The 18,570-nt window shown below is 41.7% G+C and overlaps 1 protein-coding gene across 1 annotated transcript in view; it reads left to right on the top strand.

Moving 5' to 3' along the window:
- LOC141562092 (serotransferrin-like) overlaps positions 1-18,570 on the top strand; it is an 80,315-nt gene that overhangs the window by 50,388 nt on the left and 11,357 nt on the right. The window contains exon 13 of the mRNA XM_074302105.1: positions 476-543. Coding sequence (XP_074158206.1) covers positions 476-543 — 68 coding nt within the window. The remainder of the gene's footprint in view (positions 1-475; positions 544-18,570) is intronic.

Genomic DNA, 18,570 nt, shown 5'->3' with positions numbered 1-18,570 from the left:
AATTAAAATCTTTCCAAATTTTTAAACACTTGTTGATGAGAAGCAATTCCACTGTTCTCATTAAATGGTTCATAATGCTGTTAGATTTATTTGGGGGAAAGTGCTCTGATAATAGAAATTTAAATGTTTTTACTATTTCATTTTACTTGGTATCATCAGTAGTATCTTGAATAAGTTATGATTGACCAAAATGGATTATGGTGACTAAAGCATTGACTTCTTTTTGTTCCATAATTAATCACTAATCACTGGTTCCTGGGTCAATGGATTTGGGTTGGAATCTTGCTTTTGTTTGCTCAAAGTTCCTGGACCTCAGTTTTGTTATTTGGAAAATGAGGAGATTAGACTCAAAGACCTCCAAGGGCCCTTCCAGCTTTAAAGTCCACACTTCTATAATAGAAAATTGTTTGATTCTGGAAAAGATTCTCTTCAAGAAAGAGAATCTTAATGCTCACTTGCTTTTCATCTTTTGTAGATGCCTGGCTGAGAATAAAGGAGATGTTGCTTTTGTGAAACACAGCACCGTCTTGGATAATGTAGATGGTATGTGATTCCCTCTAGGTTTCAGTGAACTATGACATCAGCACCAAGGGTGGCACATGGATCTTTATAGCAATCTTGCACAATTCAGTCCAACAAAGAGAAACTGAGTACATATGGTTATGCAGAATGCTAGAGGCCAGGAGAAGCTGTAGATTATAGTAAAAAAGCACCACATTTAGAGTTGAATCTGAGTTCAAAGATTAGTCTTATTTATGTGACTTTTGACCAATCACCCCTCCTCTCAAAGTCTTAGTTTCTTCAATTAGAAAGTGAAAGAATTGGACACTACTTGCTTTCTTGGGTTTCTTTGAACTCTGATAACTATGTAGAAAACATAGCTAAGATTCAGGCCCAGACTCTTGGAGTTTATGAGAGCTTAATGTGAGACATATAAAAATTGTGACAGAGATTGTGCATAATCAGTAGCATCACCTTACACTTTTAATAACTGACACTACCTCTATTACTCTAAGAAGCAGTGTTAATCAATCAATAGATATCCATTAAATGCCTACTATGTGTCAGGCATTGTGCCAAATCCTAGACAAAGAAAAAAGATAATCCTTGTCCTTAGGGAGGCCTCCAGTTTAATGCAGGAGGCAATGTGCAAGCAATTATATACAAACAAGCTATTTGCAGAAAAATTGGAAATAATTAACAGAGGGAAGGCACTAGACTTTTTGGAGGGTGGATCTTTGTAGAAGATGGAATTTTATTTAGGACTTGAAGAAAGCCTGGAAGTAGAGATTAGCAGAGAGAGTAGTCTAGGTACTGGAGACATGCAGTGAAAATGCCCAAAGATGGGATATGTAGTGTCTCCTCTATGGAGCAGCAAGGAGAAAGTGTGACAGAGATGTTGAATATAAAAAGAAAAAATTGAGGAGAGTGATACAGAGGTAACGCTTATTAAAGACTTTGAATGACACAGTATTTTTATCTTTGGTCCTGGAGGTGATAAAGAAGCACTTAAATTTATTGAATGTGTGTGTGTGTGTGTGTGTGTGTGTGTGTGTGTATGTGTGTGTGTGCCTGCCAGCCCGACCCCACTAAGAGGGGAAGGAACGGCAGAGCCCGTTTCTGTCTGATTGTCTCCATGGGGGAAGATTGGGACCAGAAGTGGCTCCATCCGTCCCCTCCTGGAAGGACAGCCAGGCTGGGGAATACCGCTATCAGGACACAGAACGAGTCTGGCCTTCTGAGGAGAGGGGCAGAATAAGCCCACCTGGTCAGGCCATCCCTGCAGGCAAACCATGAACCTTCAGGGGCTTGATACCTAACTGCAACATCTGATGAGGAAGCTGAAATATTAATCAAAGACCTGGGGTTACAGAACTGGAGGAGAGGGTCAGAAAGACTCATGGAAGCAGCCACCAAGCAGGTTCCTATACCTTGGAGACTCCCAAGAGTGATTTTAGGCTGCTCCCAGGTACAGTCAGACTGAGAAGTGGTTCCAGGAACGGAGTCTGTCAGGGCAATCCCCACAAAATAAGGGGGTTCAGAGTTAAAGCAGAGCCAGCAATCATGGCCCAGCTGGGGATTTGTGGAGTTCAAAAGGAGTGCACTATGGGCAACAAATCAAGCATAGAGTGAGAACCAAGGATTCAGGGGGTCTGTCAACTGGGACTAAGGGGTCAGGAATAATAGGACTTTGGGTCAGAGCAGGGGTCTGTGGAGCTAAGGATGGTGGAGGCAGAAAAGGATCAGCCAGGACTGGTGTCCTAGGTGGGACTAGTAAAGCAGTCAGAGGTCCCACGGGCTTAGATGGGGGCGGATCTTTACGCTGAACTAGGAGGTAGTGGCTGAATTCGAACGTGCTTCCTGCTCGGGAACAAAGGGTGAGAGTTCGGGACTGTTCCCACTTCTGGTGGGACGGTTCCTGGATCATTAGGATAATGCGGGGGGGGGGGGGGGGGTTCCATTGTGGTCTGGGTCTGCTGGTCAAAGGTTTGGATGGTCATCCTAAAGGAGTCATCTCCTGGGAGTGAGCACCACCCAACACCAGGGCGAAGTCGGAGCGGGGGTCTGTAGGAACCTTGAAGTAGAAGCAGGGAGCCAGGGAGGGATCTACTGTCATCGAGGGTTCTGAGCCTGAGTAGTAGGTGCAGAAAAGGAGGGACCTCCTGCAAGGTCTCTAACGGTCATTGTCCATCTGGGCTTTGGGCGTGAGGGTTTCCCAGAGCTTTGGAAAACAAAGGAAGGAGGAAGAGAATTAAGAAAAATCCCATAATAGCACTTCCAGACTAGAAACGGAGAAAGGGGAAAGGAGCCCTTAGGGGGGATATACAGACAATTTAGGCACTCACAAAATAACAGAGTAAATACAAGGATTAATCTTCCCAGGGTTTCCCACCCAGAGTCTTTGGGGGAAATCAAGGACCGGAGGAACGGATCAGTCTCAGTTTCAGGGGGTCGTCACCAATCTTGTTTTCCACTCTGTGGTGACCGTGGGTTTCACTCGGCTGTGGTGAATCCAGGCGGGGACTGATTCAACTTTAACAGCTGTGGGCGTGGTGAGAATCACAGGATAAGGTCCTTTCCACCTGGGTTTCAGGCGGGAGGTAGAAAATGTCTTTATCAGGACTGCATCACCAGGCTGGAACGGATGCGCTTGTTCAGAGAAGGGAACTGGAAGGGCTTCTCATACGAGGTGTGAAACCTGTGTGAGGCCTGTAGAAACTTGATAAGGGAGGAGTTAGAAACTTCAGCCATTATATGTTCCCTGGCCACGGGTAAAATCGGAGGTGGCCTCCCAAACAGAATTTCAAACGGAGTTAAACCCATTCTGTTGGGAGTGCATCTACTCCTCAGTAGTGCAAATGGCAGGAGCGGGACCCAAGAGCTCTGAGTCTCTAAGACGAGCTTTGTAAGGTATTCTTTTAGTGTTTTATTCATTCTCTCTACCTGTCCAGAGCTCTGAGGTCGGTAAGCACAGTGGAGCTTCCAATCGATGCCCAGGGCCTTGCTTATGCCTTGTGATATTTTGGCAACAAAGGCAGGCCCTTATCAGACCCTATGGCCACTGGAAGACCAAAGCGGGGCAGTAACTCATTTAGTATCTTTTTGACCACTGTGAGAGGTGGTTCATTTCGGGTGGGGAAGGCTTCTGTCCAACCTGAAAAACTAGCAGGTATTTGTACCCAGCTGTTGATGGCTGTACCTCAGTATAATCTACTTCCCATCTTTCCCCAGGGATGTGTCCCTTAAGCCTGATTCCCACATGGGCTACCTTAATTCTTTGCATATTTACTCTAGCTCAAGTGTTACACCTATGAATGTAACTTCTGATCAATTGGCTAACATCCTTTATATAATATCTGCTCAATAACTGATGCATTTTCTTTTCACCCAAATGAGTGAAATCATGCAAATCCTTCACCAGCATTCTGCTTTATGCTTGTGGAATAAAAATCTTGTCCTCTATGTACCACCAAGCTCCCTCCCTCTGACCTCCCCTCTGAGAAGCCAAAGAATCCTCTGAAGGGGAGTATGCAGGTACCGGAGGAAGGGGAGCGATTGCCAAAGGCAAGGAAGAGGTGGGGGAGGAGATGGCGGCTTGGCGAGCTGCTGCATCCGCAGTCCGATTCTCCACTGCTTCCATTGTCTCACCAGTTTGGTGAGCTGAGCAGTGAATAATAGAAACAGAGAAGGGGAACCAGATAGAATCTAGCAGGGAAAGTATCTCTGCCTTATTCTTAGTTTCCCTCCCAGCGGATGTCAACAGGCCCCTTTCTTTGTAAAGAGAGGCATGGACATGAGCTGTTGCAAAGGCATAGCAGCTGTCAGTATAGATATTAGCTGATTTTTCTTTTGCTATGCACAAGGCTTGAGTTAAAGCCACGATTTCTGCTTTCTGGGCAGATGACCCAGAGGGGAGGAAAGAAGACCAAAGGGGAGAGAGAGAAGGATAATCCATCACTGCTGTCCCAGAAACACGTGTGTCCCTCACAACAAAACTGCTCCCGTCAGTAAAAGGGATCAGGTCAGGGTTTTTCAGCGGGACGTCAGAAAGATCAGGCTTTACTGACTGAGACTCCTCAAGGAGCTGGAAGCGGTCATGCACGGGGACCGGGTCAGAACTAGGATCTGGGAGCAAGGTGGCAGGGTTCAGGGCAGACGAGTTAGAGAAAGGGAGGCGGGGGTGGTCGAGAAGCAGGGCCTGATAGTGAGTAATGCGAGCGTTAGAGAGCCACCTGTCAGGGGCAGACCTGAGCAAAGCCTCCACAGAGTGAGGGGCTGAAACAGAAAGAGACTGGCCCAAGGAAAGCTTGTCAGCTTCCTTTACCAGGAGGGCAGTCGTTGCTATGGCCCTAAGACAGGGGGGCCACCCAGCTGCTACCGAATCCAAACGTTTAGAGAGATATGCAACAGGCCATCGCCAGGGCCCAAGAGTTTGAGTCAAAACACCCTTCACAATACATGTAGCTTCCGCCACAAAAAGATGAAAGGGCTTTGTGATATCGGGAAGAGCTAGGGCAGGGGCCTTGGTAAGGGCGGTCCTGAGACAATCAAAGGCAGCTTGCTCCTCAGAGCCCCACACAAGGGGACCCTGTCCAGCTGTGACAGAATAAAGAGGTTTTGCTATCTCAGCAAGGGAAGGAATCCATAGGCGACAATATCCAGCTGTTCCCAAAAATTCTCAAACCTGTTTCTTAGTAGTGGGGACTGGAATAGACAGGATAGCCTGGATACTTTCAGAAGACAGGGATCGTTGTCCAAACTTGAGAACATACCCCAAATAAGACACTTCAAGAAGACAGAATTGAGCCTTTTTAGCCGAGATCCTGTAACCTAAGGATTGAAGGAGTCCCAAAAGGGCACGGGATGCCCTCAAGCAAAGAGACTCATCAGGGGCTGCAAGGAGAAGGTAGTCTACATATTGGACCAGGGAGCAATAAGAATGCTCCTTGTGGAAGGGCTGGAGGTCCAGATGGAGAGCTTCTCCAAACAGTGTAGGAGAATTTTTAAAGCCCTGAGGCAGTCGAGTCCAAGTAAGCTGACCTGAGAATTCCCCTTGGGGATCTATCCATTGAAAAGCAAAGAGAGGTTGACTGACAGGCGCAAGGGGTATGGAAAAGAAAGTATCCTTTAGATCTAAAACAGTATATGCGGAATGTGTAGGAGGTAACAAGCTGAGTAAAGCATACAGATTCTGAACAGTGGGGTGAATAGTTTCAACCCTTTTGTTAACTTCCCTAAGATCCTGAACAGGGCGATAGTCCGAAGACCCAGGTTTCTCAACTGGAAACAAAGGGGTATTCCAAGGAGACTTACAGGCTACTAAGATACCAGCTTCTCTCAATCGGTTAATGTGAACAGAAATACCTAGGAGCGCTTCCCTAGACATAGGATACGGCTTAACAGAAATAGGAGAGGCAGTAGCCAAAAGCTGCACCACCACCGGTGCATGATGAGCAGCCAGACCTGGAGAGTTATTTTCTGCCCACACCTGAGGGAAATCAGCTTGCAGCTGAGAAAGAAGAGGGGAGTGAGCAGGACAGGGCGACGCAGCAGGGGAAGCCACTAAGATATGTTCAAATTGGAGAGCTTTAAGAAGATGTTTCGGACTAGGAGGACTTAAGGTTAGAGAAGCCTGGTCTTCAGAAAAGGAGATGCCTGAAGTTTTCGAAGCAAGTCCCTACCAAGCAATGGGTCTGGGCAGTCTGGCATAACCAGGAACGAGTGGGTTACTGTGCCACGTCCTAGATGGCTCAGTAATCCAGGGATAAGAAACAATTTTACCAGTAGCCCCTTGTATAGAGGTAGATCTCGGAGATAATGGACCCAAAGGTTTTGTTAAAGCGGAGTATGTAGCTCCAGTATCCACCAGGAGCTCAACAGGCTGACCCCCAATTTGTAAGCATACCCTAGGTTCTCGGGGGTCTAGAGAGAGAGAAAGAGAACCAGGGCCGCCTCAGCCTGTCCCTTCTAGAGCAAGGACATTCCTGGGACGATTTCGGTTTGGGCATTCTCTCTTCCAGTGCCCTGTTTTCTTACAATAGGCACACTGGTCTGAGCCCAATGACTGCCGCCCACGGGGCTGGGAAATACTCCCAGGGAAATTGTTTGCTTCTCTCATGGCTGCCACTACTGCCTTGGCACACTCTTTACCTGATGTGTCTCAAGTATTAGAGACTTTCAGAGCTATCTCGACTAGTTGAGAGATATTCATGCCCTCAAAACCTTCCTGCTTCTGTAATTTTCTGCATATGTCTGGAGCAGATTGACTAACTTCACAGATCTATAGTTCTCGGGAGCTTCTGGGTCAATTGTGCTACAAGTTCGGTAAGCTTCATACAACCTTTCTATAAATGCTCCCGGGGATTCTTCTGCACCCTGAGTAACTTCAGAAATCTTGGTCATGTCAGGCTTTCTGGCTGCAGCTTTAAGACCCTGGAGAAGGTATCTGTGATAAGCAGAGAGCCCAGCACCACCCTGCTGGGAGTTGGGGTCCCAGGAAGGTCTTTCAGAGGGAAAACTGGCTTCAATCTGAGCACGATGCTCTTCTACAGATCCTCCTCCAGGTCCCAATACAGCTTTCCTGGCCTCCCTTTTTATTTTGTCTCAATAAGTTCACAACTTAAACAATTATCAGTTTGCTTTTAAAATACCCAATACATAGAAAAATACCCCAAACTGCATATTGTCCTTAACAGAAACTTTTTCAAAAAGACAAAGAAAAACTATTATTTTTGAGGCTCTTTAAATAATCTCAGGATGACCCAATATAATCTTTCTTAAAATAGCAATTAAATGGATCACATTTATGACCATATTCCTCAAACAATAAAACCCATTTTGTATCAAGAAACAAATATTCAATCAATTAACCTAAACTTGAGTCTTTCTCTTTAAGTCACCGTTTGAAAAAAAACAGCAGGAAACACCTTTGGGGGGGAGGAGAAGATAGAAAAGTATTCCATGTGGTCACCCTTCCCCCATTCAAAAAAAATTCTCTCTCTTTTTTTTTTCCATCCTTCCATTAAAAACTTTCCTCTTTCCTTCTTGTAATATACCTTAAACAACCTTCAATCACTTTCCTAGAGGTTCCACTGTTAAAATAAATCAGTGGGGGTGGGGGGAGTGAATAGAACAAAGAATCCCATTCCTCCCTCCCCCCACCTTTTCCTTCTTCTTCCCAAATACATTTCCGATACCTTCTCATTTCTTTTTTTTTTAATTATATATATATTTTATAATATTATCCCTTGTATTCATTTTTCCAAATTGCCCTCCCTCCCTCTATTCCCTCCCCCCGACGACAGGCAATACCATACATTTTACATGTGTTACAATATAGTCTAAGTACAATACATGTGTGTGAATATCATTTTCTTGTTGCACAATAAACATTAGAATCCGAAGGTACATGCAACCTGGGCAGACAGATATTAGTGCTAACAATTTACATTCGCTTCCCAGTGTTCCTTCTCTGGGTATAGTTATTTCTGTCCATCATTGATCAACTGGAAGTGAGTTGGATCTTCTTTATGTTGAAGATTTCCACTTCCATCAGAATACATCCTCATACAGTATTGTTGTTGAAGTGTATAGTGATCTTCTGGTTCTGCTCATTTCACTCAGCATCAGTTGATTTAAGTCTCTCCAGGCCTCTCTGTATTCCTCCTGCTGGTCATTTCTTACAGAGCAGTAATATTCCATAACCTTCATATACCACAATTTACCCAACCATTCTCCAACTGATGGACATCCATTCATCTTCCAGTTTCTAGCTACAACAAAAAGAGCTGCCACAAACATTTTGGCACATATATGTTTCTTTCCGCTCTTTAGTATTTCTTTGGGATATAATCCCAGTAGTAGCGCTGCTGGGTCAAAGGGTATGCACAGTTTGATAACTTTTTGGGCATAATTCCAGATTGCTCTCCAGAATGGCTGGACTCTTTCACAACTCCACCAGCAATGTATTAGTGTCCCAATTTCCCCACATCCCCTCCAACATTTATCATTATTTGTTCCTGTCATCTTAGCCAATCTGACAGGTGTGTAGTGGTATCTCAGAGTGGTCTTAATTTGCATTTCTCTGATCAGTAGTGATTTGGAACACTCTTTCATGTGAGTGGATATAGTTTCAATTTCTTCCTCTGAGAATTGTCTGTTCATATCCTTTGACCATTTATTAATTGGAGAATGGTTCGGTTTCTTATAAATTATGGTCAGTTCTCTATATATTTTGGAAATGAGACCTTTGTCAGAACCTTTGTTTTTAAAAATATTTTCCCAATTTGTTACTTCCCTTCTAATCTTGTTTGCATTAGTATTATTTGTACAGAAACTTTTTAGTTTGATGTAATCAAAATCTTCTATTTTGTGATCAATAATGATCTCTAGTTCTCCTCTGGTCATAAATTCCTTCCTCCTCCACAAGTCTGAGAGGTAGATTATCCTCTGTTCCTCTAATCTATTTATTATCTCCCTCTTTATGCCTAAATCATGGACCCATTTTGATCTTATCTTGGTATATGGTGTTAAGTGTGGATCCATATCTAATTTCTGCCATACTAATTTCCAGTTTTCCCAACAGTTTTTTCCGAATAATGAATTTTTATCCCTAATGTTGGAATCTTTGGGTTTGTCAAAGATTAGATTGCTATAGATGTACCCTTTTTTGTCCTTTGTATCTAATCTGTTCCACTGATCTACTGGTCTATTTCGTAGCCAATACCAAATGGTTTTGGTGACTGCTGCTATATAATATAGCTTTAGATCAGGTACACTTAGACCACCTTCCTCTGAGTTTTTTTTCATTAGTTCCCTTGCAATTCTTGACCTTTTATTCTTCCATATGAATTTTGTTGTTATTTTTTCTAGGTCATTAAAATAGTTTCTTGGGAGTCTGATTGGTATAGCACTAAATAAATAGATTAGTTTGGGGAGTATTGTCATCTTTATTATATTCGCTCGGCCTATCCAAGAGCACTGAATGTCTTTCCAATTATTTAAATCTGATTTTATTTTTGTGGCAAGTGTTTTGTAATTTTTCTCATATAATTCCTGACTTTTCTTTGGTAGATGGATTCTCAAATATTTTATACTCTCAACATTTGTTTGGAATGGAATTTCTCTTTGTATCTCTTGCTGTTGCATTTTGTTAGTGATATATAAAAATGCCGAGGATTTATGTGGATTTATTTTGTATCCTGCCACTTTGCTGAAATTTTGAATTATTTCTAGTAGCTTTTTAGCAGAGTCTTTGGGGTTCTCTAAGTATACCATCATGTCATCTGCAAAAAGTGATAGTTTAATTTCCTCATTTCCTACTCTAATTCCTTGAATCTCTTTCTCGGCTCTTATTGCCGAGGCTAGCGTTTCTAGTACTATATTGAATAGTAATGGTGATAGTGGGCAACCTTGTTTCACTCCTGATCTTACTGGGAAAGGTTGCAGTTTATTTCTATTGCATATTATGCTTACTGATGGTCTTAAATATATACTCCTGATTATTCTAAGGAATAATCCATTTATTCCTATACTCTCAAGAGTTTTTAGTAGGAATGGATGTTGGATTTTGTCAAATGCTTTTTCTGCATCTATTGAGATGATCATATGGTTCTTATTAATTTGATTATTACTATGGTCAATTATATTAATAGTTTTCCTAATATTAAACCAGCCCTGCATTCCTGGAATAAATCCTACTTGATCATAGTGTATTATCTTGGAGATGATTTTCTGAAGTCTTTTTGCTAATATCTTATTTAAGATTTTAGCATCAATATTCATTAAGGAGATTGGTCTATAATTTTCTTTCTCAGTTTTCGATCTACCAGGTTTAGGTATCAGTACCATGTCTGTGTCATAAAAGGAATTTGGTAGGACTCCTTCATCCCCTATTTTTTCAAATAATTTATATAACATTGGGGCTAATTGTTCTTTAAATGTTTGGTAGAATTCACATGTGAATCCATCTGGCCCTGGGGATTTTTTCCTGGGGAGTTGATTAATAGCTTGTTCTATTTCTTTTTCTGAAATGGGACTATTTAAGCAATTTATCTCCTCCTCTGTTAATCTAGGGAGCCTATATTTTTGGAGGAAGTCATCCATTTCACTTAAGTTATCAAATTTATTGGCATAAAGTTGGGCAAAGTAACTCCTTATTATTTCTCTAATTTCCTCTTCATTGGTGGAAAGATCCCCCTTTTCATTTGTAAGACTATCAATTTGATTTTCCTCTTTCTTTTTTTTGATCAAATTTACCAAAGGTTTATCTATTTTATTGGCTTTTTCATAAAACCAACTCTTGGTTTTATTTATTAATTCAATAGTTTTTTTACTTTCAATATTATTGATTTCTCCTTTTAATTTTTGTATTTCAAGTTTAATTTTTGGTTGGGGGTTTATAATTTGGTCTTTTTCTAGCCTTTTAAGTTGTAAGCCCAATTCGTTAATCTTCTCTTTCTCAATTTTCTTCAAATAAGCCTCTAAAGATATAAAATTTCCCCTTATTACTGCTTTAGCTGCATCCCAAAGATTTTGATATGATGTCTCATCATTATCATTATCTTGGGTGAAATTATTAATTGTTTCTATAATTTGCTCTTTCACCCAGTCATTCTTTAAGATGAGATTATTCAGTTTCCAATTACTTTTTGGTCTATTTACCCCTAACTTTTTACTGAATGTAGCTTTTATTGCATTGTGATCTGAGAAGAAGGCATTTATTATTTCTGCCTTCCTACATTTAATTTTGAGATCTTTATGTCCTAGTATATGGTCAATTTTTGTATAGGATCCATGAACTGCTGAGAAGAAAGTATATTCCTTCCTATTGCCATTCAGTTTTCTCCAAAGGTCTATCATACCTAGTTTTTCTAATGTTCTATTTACTTTTTTAATTTCTTTCTTGTTTGTTTTGTGGTTTGATTTGTCTAAATCTGAGAGTGCAAGGTTGAGATCTCCCACTATTATAGTTTTACTGTCTATTTCTTCTTGCAGTTCTCCTAACTTTTCCTTTAGAAAGTTAGATGCTATACCACTTGGTGCATATATGTTTAGTATTGATATGGCTTCATTATTTATGCTACCTTTCAGCAGGATATAGTTTCCTTCCTTATCTTTTTTAACAAGATCTACTTCTGCTTTTGCTTGATCTGAGATAAGGATAGCTACCCCTGCTTTTTTGGCTTTACCTGAAGCATAATAGGCTCTGTTCCAACCTTTTACCTTTACTCTGTATGTATCTCCCTGCTTTAAGTGTGTTTCCTGTAGGCAACATATTGTAGGGTTCTGCTTTTTGATCCAATCTACTATCCGTCTCCGTTTGATGGGATCGTTCATCCCATTTACATTTACAGTTAAAATTACTAATTCTGTATTTCCTGCCATCGTATTATCCCCAGCTTATGCTTTTTTCCCTTGACCCCCCTGATCCCCCTCCCCGATATTTAATTTACAGACCCCCCTTGTGCCGCACAACCCTCCCTCTTTTTTTTTGGATCCCTCCCCCCTCCCTCCAAGTCCCTTCACTTATTCTCCTTTTCCTTTTCCCTTTTCCTCTCCCCCCTTTTAATGAGGTGAGAGAAAATTCTCTGAAAAACAAATATGTTAATTATTTACTCTTTGAGCCTCTTCTGATGAGAGTAAGATTCACACAATGATTCTCCCCCTCACTAAGTTCCCTCAGATATGGTGTATTTTCTATGTCTCTTCCTGGGATGTAGTTTCCCTCTTTTTATCACTCCTTCCCCTTTTTCTGAACCGACCTCCTTCCCTTTACTACACCTCCCTTTTTTTCTTTTATATCAGTAAAATCAAATTATCCTTGAGTATTTTTTATATACCCACAACAGAGTTACAGTTCTCAAGGGTTCTGTGTACCTTTTTCTGTTTCTCTTCAGTCTTGTGGATGTAGATCAAATTTTTTGTTTAAGTCTGGTTTTTTTCTTAGAAACATATAGAATTCCTCTGTTTCATTGAATGACCATCTTCTTCCATGGAAAAAGATGCTAAACTTAGCTGGGTAGTTCATTCTTGGTTGCAGTCCTTGATCTTTTGCCTTTCGGAATATCAGGTTCCAGGCCCTTCTATCTTTTAATGTGGAGGCAGCCAGATCTTGGGTGACCCTTATTGTGGCACCTTGGTATTTAAATTGTTTTTTTCTAGCTGCTTGCAGGATTTTCTCCTTTGTGTGGTAATTCTGCAGCTTAGCCACAATATTCCGTGGTGTTCTTTTTTTAGGGTCTATTTCAGAAGGAGTTCGATGAATTCTTTCCACATCTACTTTCCCTTCTGTTTCTATTATCTCTGGACAGTTCTCTTTGATAATTTCCTGTAAAATAGAATCTAGGCTCTTTTTTTGGTCATAGTTTTCTGGAAGTCCAATAATCCGCAGATTATCTCTCCTAGATCTATTTTCCAGGTCTATAGATTTTCCCAGTAAGTATTTGACGTTGTTCTCCAGCTTCTCATTTTTTTTGTTTTGTTTGACTGATTCTTGGGTTCTCTGTGAATCAGTCATTTCTATTTGTTCCATCCTGACTTTTAAGGAGTTATTTTCTTCTTTCACAGTTTTTAGTTCTTTTTGTAAATGCCCAATTTCGTTTTTAAATGAGTTATTTTGCTCTATTGAATTTTTTTCCATTTCCCTAATTTTTTTTTTGAGAATTATTTTCTTTTTCCAATTCAGAAATTCTATTTTCTTGAGACTTTTTTATCTTTTCCAATTCAGAAATCCTACTTTCCTGTGTTTTTTTAACCTTTTCTAATTCACTAATTTTGTTTCCCTGCATCTCCTGTGAATTCTTTATTTTTTCCAACTCCAATTTCAGGACATTGTTATTCTCTATCATAACTTCTCTTTCCTTTCCCCATTTTTCTTCGATCTCCCTCAATTTTTTAAGAGCTTCTTCTAGGAGAGAGTTATGTGATGGGGGGCAGGAATCGTTCCCCTTTAGGTTGTTATCTTCTGAATCTTTGCTGTTAACTTCCTCGGGGTTGGATACCCGCTCTTTCTCTGTGTAGAAGGAATCTATAGTTTTTCTAGCTTTTTTGCTCATACTTAAAAAAATCTTTTGGGGTCTGTCCCTGGGGTAGGAAATTATTTACTTCTTTACCAGCTTCCTCCCAGACCGGATGGATGCAGCGGCTCCTGCGCCCGAGCTAAGAGAGAGCTCTGGGAGAGAGTTCCCCACCCCCTCCCTGGAAGTGCCTCAGAGGTGATTAGCACTGCTGTGCTTCCAGGGCGTAGAATAGTGAAGACTGCAGGAAGCCCAGGCTATGTGTCCGGGTGGGGAGTGGGTGTCTGCAGCAGGTGACGTGAGAAGCCCCTGCGCTCAAACTGGAAGTGTCTGCCAGAAACCGCGGTCCCTAGTTCAAAGGTTCCGCTTCTCTGGGACTTCCTGGAGCTGAGTTCCACTCCCTCCAGCTAAGTTAGGCAGTGTGTGTTGCCTTGGGCCGTATCCACCCACTTGTCAGTCTCTTAACTATTCTCAGGAGGGAGCTGAGGCCACACCCCCTGGTGCTGATTCTCTGCTGAGTCACCCCCAGGGTGGGGGGGGGGAATCTAATCTGAGTTTTAAAATATTTTGGCTTTCTCTTCTGAACTGCTAAATAATTAGCAGAGAAGAGCTAACAGCCTGTGCCAGATTCCTTTACCTCAGTGGCTTCTCTGATCCCAGAGCCCCTCCCAGCGCAATGGGCGCAGTGTGCCCCTACCCCACCGTCTGTGCTGGTCTTTCTTATTCCTCCCCTGAGAACTGACCTTTCCTGTTGAAACTCCAGATTCTCTTCAGCTGGTAAGTCGTGCTTCCAGTCCTTGTGGTATCTATCAGTCCTGAGCTAATTTTGAGACTTAATTTATCTAATTGGTTGTGAGGGAGTGAGGACGTTCACTGAGTCGTGTGTTTCTTCTCCGCCATCTTGGCTCCACCTTCTCATTTCTTAATGCAAACCTGCATTCCTCTTTGCTTTGTCCTTCAAAACCTTTAACTCAAAACTCCACAAAACTCATACACGTCCCAGAGTTTGAGAGAGAAAAGAAACGCTTTTAAGAATGGAACTCCTTCTGCCCCCCTCATCTCCCTTAGAGGCAGAACAGGTTTGGGGAGAACTAGGGTTGGCTGGACAGATCCCGAAGTATTGCATTCAACTCCACCTCTAGTACAGGAAGGCGAGAGACAGAGGCTGCAGAGAGCCAGGCGGAGAAATGGGGGGGAGTCGGCAAAGGGGCCGGAGTCAGCACTTCTGTACTGGCCATACCAAGCCCCAGTGTGCCGGCAAGAAAAGAACCGGAGGCAGAGGAAGAAACAGAGGCAGGAGAAGAAACAAAGGCAGGGGAAGAGGGCGGCAGAGGAAGAGAAGGGGATAAAGGCCCAGGTGGTGAAAGGCCAGGTTCAGGATTTCCAGGCAAAGCAGGATACAAACCTGAACCCAAATAAGATGGGGGAAGGGGATTATCTAAGGGATCTTCCGGAGAATCCTGTAGGCAATTTGCTGGCAGTTTGAGACTTTCCTTGACTGTCCTCAGGGACTGTGGGACCAAAACTCGAATACCATTTGTCATGGCCACAGCCCTCAGCCAGGCATGGGGTAAGAGACAACTTGCAGCCAAACATCAATATAAGGGTACTGATCTGGATAGCCAGGCTCACCTGTGACTACTCGGTGCACCGCCCAAGCTATTTCCCTATCAAAGGAGCCCTCAAGGGGCCATCCTACCCCAAAAGAAGGCCACTCCTGGCAAAACAGTTTCAGTTTAACCTTTTTTCCCAATATTCCATAATCATGATGTTTAAATGTCTCAGAAAAATGACTAAGAAGACATTCAAGTGGAGTTTTTGTTTTTGAAGCAGAGTTCCCCATGATAATGTGGCTGAGTTAACAGATATAAGTCTATACCACCAGAGGAAAACTCCTATCTTTGAACAATTGCTGTTTCTGACAGAATAGTCTAACCTTTCTGTCCTTTATATCCAATTGCCAAATTTCTCAATCACAATTCTTAAAACTTAAAACTTAAAAGATTAACAGTTCCTAAAACTTAAAAGAGCTCTTACATTAACAAAACAGAAAAATCACATAGAACATAGAACTTATATCACACGGAACACAGAACAAAACTCACACAGACTGCAGTCACAGCATTAACATAAAAGACAGAAAAAAACCCAGAGGATAAATTCCAGCGTCCCAGAATGATGCCCTGCTCAGAATTTCGATGCCCGTCGGCATATTATTATTCTGAGCTTACAGATGCTATAGCATAACCACACAGAACAGGCAGGCCAGGTGTCTAAAACAAGACAAAACTTACTCGCCCAAGCCTAATCAATCAATGGATCTGAAGGCGTGTCCACGGCTGAAGAGCTGCTTCTTTTCCCAGAGACTCTGGAGAAATCCAGAGGGCTGATTTTTCTAAGAATAGACTCAGATCCTGAGCCGCCCCAGGCCTTGATGACCAAGAGGTCTGTAATCTCTAATCTCTAATGCCGTCGTCAGTCTCTATTATCTCACTGGGGCCTCCAAAATGTAATGCCGGAGAAACTGAGGCAAGATAGAGATTAGAGAGTTTTTAATAATTTATTAATTGGAGAGTTTAATTGACTGGACAGGACTCTCGTCTCAAAGTACCCAGTGATGAATGGGGGAATGAAAAACCCTTTATAGCTTTTCAGACAAAGAAAAGAACAAGAGCGGGAAAAGTTAGAACCGTTTGGTTCTGTCAGAATGGGAAAAGCAATAAACTCTTACTGAAAACCAAAGTCGGGAAACAGAAGTAAGGATATTAATTGAAGTATCTGGGATGACCTTATCTCTTAGAGGGACAGTGTTACAAATTCTTTGAAAGCAGAGGGAGCTAGGAGCCAGAAAGTCTGATCTGCTCCTCATCTCCCATTGACAATTTATAACCTTGGAGCAAATGGTCCTCAGTCTTACTGAACCAGGGGGGTTTTACAACTTAAGGGACTGAGGCAGAACAGTAAGGAAACTGAGATAGAACAATTAAGGGAAACTCAGTCAGGACAATAAGGGAAAGTAGTGCAGGGAAACTGAGGCAGAACAGCTCAAGGAGACTGTGGCACAACAGTTCGTTCTTCACTTAGAAGAGGTCCAATGGCATCACAAGGTGATGTCTTGACACGTGGGTGAATTGAACTTAAATGAAGTAGAACTATGAAAAGTCATCAGTCTCACTGTCTCTTCCAGAGTCATGAAAGTACAGTGACAAGAAAAAAATCAGGATGATTGACAATGGCTCAGGATGCAGTGGATAACTTTGGCATCTTCAATATCTGACCAAATTCTAAGTGTTCCACCATAAATGCCTTCTTAAGCTGCCTTCCTAGCCATTGGAACAAATTGACATATTATATTGGGAGAATTTTTCATAGGCATTGGGTGGACAACCCTATAATTCATTGATGGGTTTGAGGTTACCTGGTTTAGCTCATCTGCCAAAATGGTATTGCTGGAAAATAACTGTATGGACATGTATACATATATTGTATTTAACTTATACTTTAACATATTTAACATGTATTGGTCAACCTGCCATCTGGGGGAAGGAGTGGAGGAAAGGAGGGGAAAAGTTGAAACAAAAGGTTTTGCAATTGTCAATGCTGGAAAATTACTTATGCATAAAACTTCTTGTAAAAATTAATTAAATTAATTCATTTTTAAAAGTGGTATTGCTGGGGTATGGCCACTGCTCATACTATAGTTTCTTGGAGCCACAAGCCAGAGTTGGATGAAGTTGAGATACTAAAGATGGATGAGTAGCTCTAAAAAAGGCTTGACAAGCCCTCACACCAGTCCTCACCATCTTCCCTGAATGCCCCGTATGCCCCTGACTATAAAATTACAAAGATTGAAAAGGGGTCAGTATCCAAAGGGTATTGTGAAGAGTATTTTACATTTGATTCTAGAGGTGATCAGGGATCCACTCGATTGTTCTGAGTAAGAGGGTGAGTGTCAGACCTGCACTTGGCCAACCAAAAGGAGGATGGACTAGGGTGAAAAGAGAAATGAGAGGAGGTTACCCCAAAGCAAGTTAGTATAGTAGTCTAGGTGGGAGATGAGGAGGGTTCACACCAAGGTGATGACAACTGTCAGAAGAAAGAAGATAATTTGCTAGGACTTGGCAAACAGATTGGCTGGGGCAGGGAGGGATGAGAGAGTAGGAAGTTGAGGATGGCTTGTAAGAGCCAAGGTGTCTGGGAGGATGGTAGTGCTCTTGAGAATAAGGAAGCTTTTTAGATGGGTGGGAGTGGAAAGGAAGGGGGAGGACTAAGGAAGCATGCTTTGGAAACATTGAGTTTAAGACTTCCATGTCTAAATCTAGGACCCTATACTCTCTTTAAAGAGAAATTATTTTTTTGCTCTCATATTAATAACTAAGTATTGAATTAGGACTAAGATTCTCAAAAATAATTATACTCTATTTCCTTATCTCCTCGAGGCTATTCAATCAGTCTTTGAAGGGCAAGCATGATAAAGAGATGAAATCTTGGGCAAACAATTCCCACTAGGAAAACTCAGATCTGTTCAAAAGATAAAGAAATTTTAGTTTAGGTGAATTGATGGATTCTGACCCATTGGGTTTTACTCAGGTCTGGGTATAAGTGAATTTCCTCTCTGTCTAGATTATCCTCAATGAGATGATATGGGTATAGATAAGTCTCTTTGAGCAAGACTGAGTGATCAGTCACATCTTCCACACCTCTCATTATAATATTCATTCTCTTATTACTTGTTAACCAATCAAAATTAATTTTCACCCTTAGGAATACCCACTCTTCCAAGGACATATGAATGTTGGGTTCATGAGAAGTCTTTGGCATTCTAGAATGTAATCTACCCTTTATTAATTATCTGCTAGCATGATTCATAAAATGATTAATTACTCAGAAGTTATGGCTAGCAAATCTTTAATATATCATGCTTTATACAGGCTATTCCCATGCCTAGAGTTAATTCCCTCTTTATCTTAACCTCTTAGACTCCTGTGATTCCTTCAAAGCTTAGCTGAAGCATCAGCTCCTCCATGAGGCTTGAATGGAACTGATTGGATGA

The sequence above is a fragment of the Sminthopsis crassicaudata genome, chromosome 3 (assembly GCF_048593235.1).
Source record: "Sminthopsis crassicaudata isolate SCR6 chromosome 3, ASM4859323v1, whole genome shotgun sequence".
Classification (NCBI taxonomy): domain Eukaryota; kingdom Metazoa; phylum Chordata; class Mammalia; order Dasyuromorphia; family Dasyuridae; genus Sminthopsis; species Sminthopsis crassicaudata.
This window is presented reverse-complemented; position numbering and strand designations above follow the sequence as displayed.